Here is an 8,832-nt window from a genome sequence, read left to right as displayed (position 1 = left end):
GAGCGGGTGTTTCGGTGGCGTGGTTGCGTAAAAAATTCGACGCAACGTGCGTCGTCGTGAAAATACCTGGGGAACGATCGTAATCTCGAGCGTTAGGCAAGCAGGTAAAAGGTAAGGTTTGCTTCCGTTGTAATTAAGCGGTTCAATTCTCTTTGCTCGTATTAGGCAATCAGGGCGTGTAAGAGGCTTAATACTTGGAACTTCGATCACAAGGGGGCAGGGATACGATTATTTTTTTCACCAATACCCTCGTGACGACGACATCATTCGTATTATCGTGAATCAATATCGCGAACATCGAACCCACGTGTTTGTTAAAACTTGCTGATCTCTCCAACGAAGAATTCGAGTCCCAAGAGATAAGAAGGAATCGAGAATGAATCTCTCTCCATCGTAAACGTATTTCTGTAACACCCAGCCATGTTCGCTCCCTGTGAATCCTATTTATAATCACGATGAAACTAACCTAAGCTAGCGTGCGTGCGTGCGTGCGTGCGTGCACAGGTACATCGAATCGAGGACGCAGGTGCGTGTTTTTTCACGACGACTTCGTGACCCAAGCTTCAATACGAGTTATCATCATCGGCATTGTTCGCCAGAAGAGGAAGCGAGGGGGGCGAAAAAATGGAGGGGGTGATAACTCGCTAACTCGTCGCGATACGATGGAAATTCATTTGGCAAAATTGACGTGGCCAACACGATGGGAACAATACCCATGTACCCTCCCTCCGATTGAAATGATTCTCATGATCGTTCCTCCGATAGATAACGGCTTCATTATTGATCGGCGGTTGTGTTGCGGAAATAGCAACGATTGGCCGTTTGGAAAAAGGAAAGGGGGAGGGTGGGCGAGAGAGGGAGGGAAATCGTGGCGTACACCGAAAGCCGAAACTCGATCGCTTAAATGATTCGATTCATTTTGGAATTTCAATTAATTCGCCAATTAGCCCGGCTTGAATCCATTTAGACGTAATATGCTAGGAGGCAATCCGAACCGCTGCACTCCTCCTCCTCCTCCTCCTCCTCGTCCTCCTCTGTGGCATCCGACGATGCGAGCGCGGGGAGAAGTGCATTTGCTTTTGGAGCAGTCGACAAATTAGCCGTATTAGCGGGTACAGATTTCGCGGAGCTGGGTTTCCGGATGGATACGCGTGCGGCAAATTATCGAAGTTAACTCGAGACCAGCCATCCCTCCGCCGATTTCTGTACCCGTAACACCGACTCTGTAAACTGTATATCTTCTTTGCGTGTCTCTGATTTGTTTATTAATTAAAAAAAAACTCCCTCCTCTTCACCATTTCGAGAATGGATACAATTGTGGAGAAGATGAATGTACGAAAGAGACTGAATCATCCCTCCATTCAAATTTTCGCATTACAAATTTCCCTAATAATACCTGAATACCACTTACCGAATCGATATCTCGTCCTGCCGAGTTATACCCCCCTTATTCCAAATCCAATCACGTTCTCCCATCTCTCGGGTTATCGGTCTATCGAATTAACAAACGAACGTAAAGTAAACCGGATGAGAAAAAAAAAGAGAGGAAAGGAAAAAGAGAGAAAAAGTGGAGAAATCGAGGAGAAACGGAGGAATGGATAATAATTACTCGGAGGAGAGAAATTTCAGAAGGAAGGGAGAAGAATGCATGGATCATAGGATCAGCGATCCTGGTAGAAGGCATCCCCGGATATCTGGCTCGTTACACGGTCACGACGGGTATTAACTTGCCGAAGGGTAATCAAGTAATGAATACATCGCCTACGAAGACCGTACGTATATAAATCATGGCGGGGGAGGAGGATGCCAGGGGCTACACGGGGTGAGCCCTTATCTCCAATCAGTACATTGATTGCACGCAGCCAGGTCAAATACCAGGGCTTCGCTCGACGGCTCGGCTCAGACACGATAGCTTATTCAATTTCCGAAGCGGCATTCACCATTCAATTCGGCAGTTATCAGCCTCCACCTATCCCCTATCTGGATTTTGCCCCGCTTTCTAGGAATCGTAGATCCCTTCCTCCCCCCTCCGTAAGAGAAAAGAATTGGGTTATATTCCGGAGAGATCTGGAGAGGAGAGGGGAAGAGGGAGGGAGAGCTATAAATATGGTTAATTTAATTGCGCGTGCCCCCTGAGAGGAAGAGGAGGAGGAGGAGGAGGGTTTTCGCCTTGTAATTGTTCGAGAGGAGTTTCAATTTTATACCCGGTTGAAATTCTATTTTTAGATTAATCCGTCGTTTTGTATATCGATTTCCCGATCGTATCTTCGATCGAGCCTCTCGCAATATCGAATTTTTTTTTTTCTTTTTTGATCGAAGTTGGGGTCTATATTTTTGACGTCGAAAAAGAAAATATTAGATAGAAAATATTGTTATCATAATTCGATATCATTTTTGAAAATTGTGTGAAAAACTCGATCGGTATTGTATTCGCTTGTTATTAAGCGAGCGTTGTTTCGAAACGCTTTGTTCCTCCACTGTTGTTTCATTTTTGTTGGAAACGCGTCAGCCCGCAAAATGGAATCGAAACACAGACACACGATTACACGATTATACATATATTTCCTGAAGCATATGGCTATTACTCAGCATCTATCCGGCAGAGGCGGGCAAGACTGCGCTTCCCGCAGTGTACATAGATAATCGAGCTTAATTAATTGCTCGTGATGCGCGCTCTGGGCTGAGCAAACACATTTACTTATTACCATCCATCTTGAGTGGTGGCTCTCAAGGGGATCGATTTTCTAAGTGCAGCACATGGCCAACGATGACACGAATTGTCGAAGAGTCGGCACGTGATCGGCTCAACAAAATCGTTAAATAAAGGCGCGGCCCACGTTTCAACGTTGGTCTGGATTCTCAACCTTGGCGGGATATTTTTAGCCCGTTACAGAACGGTTCATGAGTCGTTACCATTCTTCTTATTAACGCCCTTTTTTCACGACTTTTTATTCCGCCTTATTAAAGGTGAAAGAACTTTCGATCGAAAATCGACGTAAACGCGTTATATTGTGTCTCGAGGAGCAGGTCTCGGTGCATTTTGTCGATAAAATAATCAGTTGCAGAGATTAAATCGGGAGAAAGATAAGAAACGCGTGAATATACATTGGATGATGATTTAACGAAACATCGTTATCTAATGAAATAATATCGTGGCAAGGCATGCACTTTGTATCCATTTAGCTAAAATGGAAAATGTGTGTTAATTTGGAAAGTGGCTGCTACGTTAATTAACTAAGAGCTCGATGGGCTAACACGCGAAAAGGGCTAAAACCGCGCTGGGGAAAAAATATTAAAACTTGATTAATAATCAAATGTATTCCGCGTATACTTTCTATTTTAGCCACCTGTTTAGGACAAACTGGGAAATAAAAAATGGAAAATAAACGTATTCCAACTGTCGAATCGATCTCTTTCCTCAAATACGAATTTAATAAAAGTAAGATAAGATTTAATGCGTACGATATCTCATCACGTTTGATCACCATCGAGCCACCAGTTTCTATCTCAAAGTCAACCGATTCAATGGAATCATTAACTATTGTACATTCTGCTACGCTAATCAAGTACCGGGTTGGTTTGCCCATAACGAAGCCCTGCCGTTAACGAGCAGCAGTTAATACTCGTTTACATTAATCGGCGCGCGTCTGTAAGCGCCGCCACCGTCGGTCCACAGAAGTCTCGGTCGGTGATCGTTATTGACTGGTACAGATCCCTTGGGCCGTAAGTGACATTTACACGATGCGTTCAGCGTTAAACTTCCCTGGAGAGCCTGGAAGAGGGGGGCAAAACGTCGTATCTCAGTTCCAGTATCTATACGGACACGGGGGTTTCCCCTGACAACGAGACAACAACAAACGCCTAATGGCCGGTGCCCGACTCAAAGTTTAATTTCCTGAGGACACTGCTTAAAGTGACCTGCCCTCGCTTACCATCCACCCCCTCATTATCCCTGGAATCACGCGTCTTCCGGTTTCTGTCCCCTCTCCTTTCCTCGTACTCATCGAATTTCTTTGGTTAAATACGCCGATTTATTTTTATTAATCGAAATGGAAATGGAAATCTCTCGATGAAAACTCGCCCCTTTTTGGATCAGGTTAAACAATAAGCAACGACGATTTCCTCCACCTGAGACGTGTCTCGTGACAGTTACATTACAATTTAATCGATCCCCCGACGTGGGAGCGGAATTATGAGCTCGTGCGATGGGAGCAATTTATTCCCCATTAGTGAAAATCAGGTTGTCAGGCGTCCGATGTATGTTAAACCTTGCTTAATGCCCCATTACACTTAGGAACGAATGAGATATACTATCTCCATTTATTAAAACATGATTATATATATGTATACATATATCCTGGTGTTATATTTTCACGCGAGGTAATTTAGATGAAATATGTAAGTAACACCGAGGATAATTCCTAACCCTTTAACGAAGAGTTTATTTTCCTTCAATGAGCCAATAATTAAAAATCTTATCTTTATTTAGTAAAAGTATCTCTCTTCCAATTCGAAATTTTTCTTAGAAAATGTGATAAATTGAGGAATTTACAATGTTCGAGAAGGGGATACGAATTTAAAAATTTGAATTCGAAAAATTGGAGAATAAAAAAAAAAGAAAATAATTGAAAAGGAACGTACTTACTTAGTAAAAGTATCTCTCTTCCAATTCGAAAACGGAGGAATTTACAATGTTCGAGAAGGGGATGCGAATTTAAAAATTTGAATTCGAAAAGTTGGAGAATAAAAAAAAAAGAAAAATAATTGAAAAGGAACGTACTTACTTAGTAAAAGTATCTCTCTTCCAATTCGAAATTCTTCTTAGGAAATGTGATAAATTGAGGAATTTACAATGTTCGAGAAGGGGATGGGAATTTAAAAATTTGAATTCGAAAAGTAGAATAAAAAAAAAAAGAAAATAATTGAAAAGGAACGTACTTACTTAGTAAAAGTATCTTTCTTCCAATTCGAAATTCTTCTTAGGAAATGTGATAAACGGAGGAATTTACAATGTTCGAGAAGGGGATGGGAATTTAAAAATTTGAATTCGAAAAGTAGAATAAAAAAAAAAAGAAAATAATTGAAAAGGAACGTACTTACTTAGTAAAAGTATCTTTCTTCCAATTCGAAATTCTTCTTAGGAAATGTGATAAACGGAGGAATTTACAATGTTCGAGAAGGGGATGGGAATTTAAAAATTTGAATTCGAAAAGTAGAATAAAAAAAAAAAAGAAAATAATTGAAAAGGAACGTACGTTCGTGGCCGGGACTTTGAACCCGGAAATCTTTCGCTCGCGCTTGGCGGGTATAGTTTCTGCACGAGATCCACGTGGTCGTGGCACTGACCCCTCGGCGAGCCAACCCCTCGTGGTATCTGACGTGCATGCACGGGGAAAAAGTTTGGGGTTGCCACGTATGTTTCTACCCCGCTGGCTTTCTCTCCCTCCTACAATTCTTATGGGAGATAGTGCATAATGAAAAAGAAAAAAAAAAACAACGAGTCAGAAGACAGATGGCCGTCACGATTCTCGGCCGTATCAAACGACTCTACCCCAGTTAAAGAAACAAAGATTCTCTTCTTGTGCAAAATTTATCGAGGAAACCTGCTACTTCTTCCGTCGCTCGCCTCGAAATGAAATAAATATTCCTTTCGAACAATCAACAAACATAACATCGATCGAGAGTTTCGAGAAATTAAATTTATATTTACATTACACGGCGACACGTGTTTGATCTCTAACGCGCGAGTCTCGTCCCTTTCTAAAGTTTACGCACGAGGGAGGATAACGCGTCTTTCGTAAAAGGGGTGGGTTTCGAAAAAAAAAAAAAGAAAAAGAAGAAGAAGAAAAAGAAGAAGAAAGGAAAAGCGAGAACGAAAATCCAGAGAGAGAGAGAGAGAGAGAAAGAGAGAGGAGAGAATCGGAGTACAGTCCCGTGTCCCCCGCGTCATGAATCATGCATTCTCATCCCCCAGGAATGAAGTAGAGCGCTCTGCGGTCGCGCGACCCGTCCGACAAATAAACAATGTTATTTGTTCTCCGGGATCTCGACCCATTCGCAGCGGTCCAAAAGATTTCGGTGTATGTACGGAAGGACGAGTGTCGCAGTTCCGCACTTTCCGCAAACGGAGGGAAAGGGCGAGAGAGGAGGATCCCTTATTCTCTCTCTCTTTCTATCCCTCTTCTTCTTCTTTCCAGCCTCCTCCGTTTTCCATTCGCTACCTTTATTTTCTGACAATCGGACCTGTCAACGGCAGAGACGGTGTTTAAACAAGGGGGCAAAGTGACGTAGAGAGATAGACGTATTACTTTCTCTATCCAAACGCAAAACGCTATACGCGTTTATATGAATCGATCGACGATGGAAGGGGTAAATTAAGAAGCGAGTGGTGGTAGTTTTTGGTTTGGTACGAGATGATAGATTGGAATCTTTTTTTTTTTATATTTTTTACAAGAGATGTGTAATTTTGATGAATTATTTTTCCCCTTTTTTTCTCGTTGCAGATGAACCGTCCTATTCAAGTCAAGCCGGCGGACAGTGAAAACCGCGGAGGTAAGGATAAGCGATCGAATCATTCAGATTTTTAACCGCGAAGAAAAATAATAATCTTTAACCGAAATCGTTTCGAATACTTTACTATTTTTTAGCTCATTAATATCGTTCATTCACGATTCGTTGGATTGTTAATTGCGAAAGAAATTTTCGAAAAATACAATCGTCGCTTTTTCTTGATATACACGTGATATTAAAAATATTTCGTGTAAACATTTAGCTTGATAATGCAGCATTGTAATATTTTCAATATTTCTTAAAAGCTATTAAAGCTTCACCGATGGAAACGGGTATTGTGTTCAGGTTACTATTGAAAACTACAATTTGTTCGCTTATGGTAGGGCAAAATATACATCTATATATATATATGTATATAACAAAGCCTTGCGTTATCGATCAAAAGGTTGGATAAAAAAATAACCGGTTTAATAGCGAGCAATGAAATATTTTTATCGAATTGGAAAGCATTCGCTATATAACGTTTGCATTAATACAACGTTGTCAACCCATACGTAACTTTCAATCGAGCAAACACAGAGGAGCGTGCCCTGATAAAAATTTCGTTTCCATATATAATACACGCATCGTTTTCGAGTTAGGTACTATTTATTAATTTCGTATTGAAAATAACGCCAACCATTTTTATCCGCGATTTGTTCGGTTTTTCCTTCTTCTTCTCTCTCTCTCTCTCTTTTTTTTCGCCTCCACAGTAAAGCTAAATTTTATGGAAACGCACGATGGATGATCGGGCCTAAAAAAATAAGATAACAATTGACTGGTTATCAGGTTTACACATGCTGTAACACGTAGAGGGAAGATAAAGCAGAAATCGATGTCGATGCAATATTTTTCTTATTACGATTTTTCCCATTGTTTTGTAACAAAAGAAATAAATTGATTCTTAATCGATCTATTATTATATATTGTAAATAACGATCGAAGGTAAATGAAATATATAAGTTGGGAATTAATACGACGAATCGAACGAAATTCGATTAATTCATTTTAATTAAAGGAAGAAGCAAGTTCGATGCATTTAAGAAGAAATTAAGGGACTTTGGTGAACTTGTGTATCGAATTATTTTCTAATTACCGTTGCACTTTGTACGATATTCTTATCCACCGGCTGATAAAAAAGACCTTGAAAATTATGGAAAATTAAATTAAGAACGTAATTTGATATATTAGAGTGGTAACGACTTGGACTCGTTAAAATTATTATCATCATCGATATTAAAAAGTTTCAATCCGGTGATATATTTCGAAACTTTCCAGTAAATAAAATTTGAAACCGCGGAAATGTGATCGTACACGGTGTTGTTGCAAACTTTTTGTTGCAGGATGCGATTCCATTCAAGTTATGGTATTATAATTTTATAATTTCAGTTTGCATAACATTAGTACCTATTTATAATCATGAATTGCTGGCGAGCGGAGGGGGAGGAGAAATTTAATCAAATATATCATGCACGCGCATATTCTCCTTTTATGAGAATTAAATAATTGATGCTTATGAAACAATTTAGACGGTTAATTTTCGACGAAATATCATACCAGCTTTGCCAGCAATATTAACTTTACCGATTTAAACATCGCGTATCCGTTCGACGAATTTAATCGATAATAATAAAAATAATTGCCCATCCACAATTTTCTCAATAAGACAAAATTATCTATATATATATATATATTATTCCCGAAACGAGACGCAGATTAATTATTAGAATTTCACGACATCGACACGATTCGCCCAGCCTTACCGTTAATACGAATTAATAAATTCGTCCAACTTTACCTTCGAACGTAATGAAACTTAATTCGAGTCAATAAAAGCAATTTACGCGATATTTCCCTCTCCCCCGACAGCTAATGAGACAATTCGGTTTATTTTACGAAAACAATTAAACTGGACTGCCCTATTATTACGCGTTTATTATTAAATTAATTATCAACGTTCGTACGCGTTCACAATTCGAAAGCGACGGAAGCCTTCCCCCTATTATTAAATTTCCCAAATTTCGTGCGACGAAAGAAGTAACGAGGTATATATATTCCATTCTCCTCTCCCGTTCGCGCCCACAACGTTCATAATCGTTCGAACGTTTAGAAGCGCGCGCGCACACACACACACACTGTTCGCACGCATAATGGAATATCGCGAATAACCCGTCCAAATATCGGTTCCCAAAATTCACGGAAACATGAACCCAAAGAACGTGCATTCTGGCCGAGTAGGTAGCCGAGCAATTCGGCCAACTTGATGCCTCGGCTACCTCTCGA

The 8,832-nt window shown here is 40.2% G+C and overlaps 1 protein-coding gene across 20 annotated transcripts in view; it reads left to right on the top strand.

Annotated features, from left to right (window-relative positions):
- The window catches only part of LOC102672830 (CUGBP Elav-like family member 4), a 214,641-nt gene that overhangs the window by 139,936 nt on the left and 65,873 nt on the right, over positions 1–8,832 (top strand). For all 20 annotated transcript variants that reach the window (XM_031515424.1, XM_031515416.1, XM_031515421.1 and 17 more), the window contains exon 2: positions 6,504–6,552. In XM_031515424.1, the coding sequence (XP_031371284.1) occupies positions 6,504–6,552 (49 nt within the window). The remainder of the gene's footprint in view (positions 1–6,503; positions 6,553–8,832) is intronic.

This window comes from Apis dorsata, unplaced genomic scaffold (genome assembly GCF_000469605.1).
Source record: "Apis dorsata unplaced genomic scaffold, Apis dorsata 1.3 scaffold_69, whole genome shotgun sequence".
Classification (NCBI taxonomy): Eukaryota; Metazoa; Arthropoda; class Insecta; order Hymenoptera; family Apidae; genus Apis; species Apis dorsata.
This window is presented reverse-complemented; position numbering and strand designations above follow the sequence as displayed.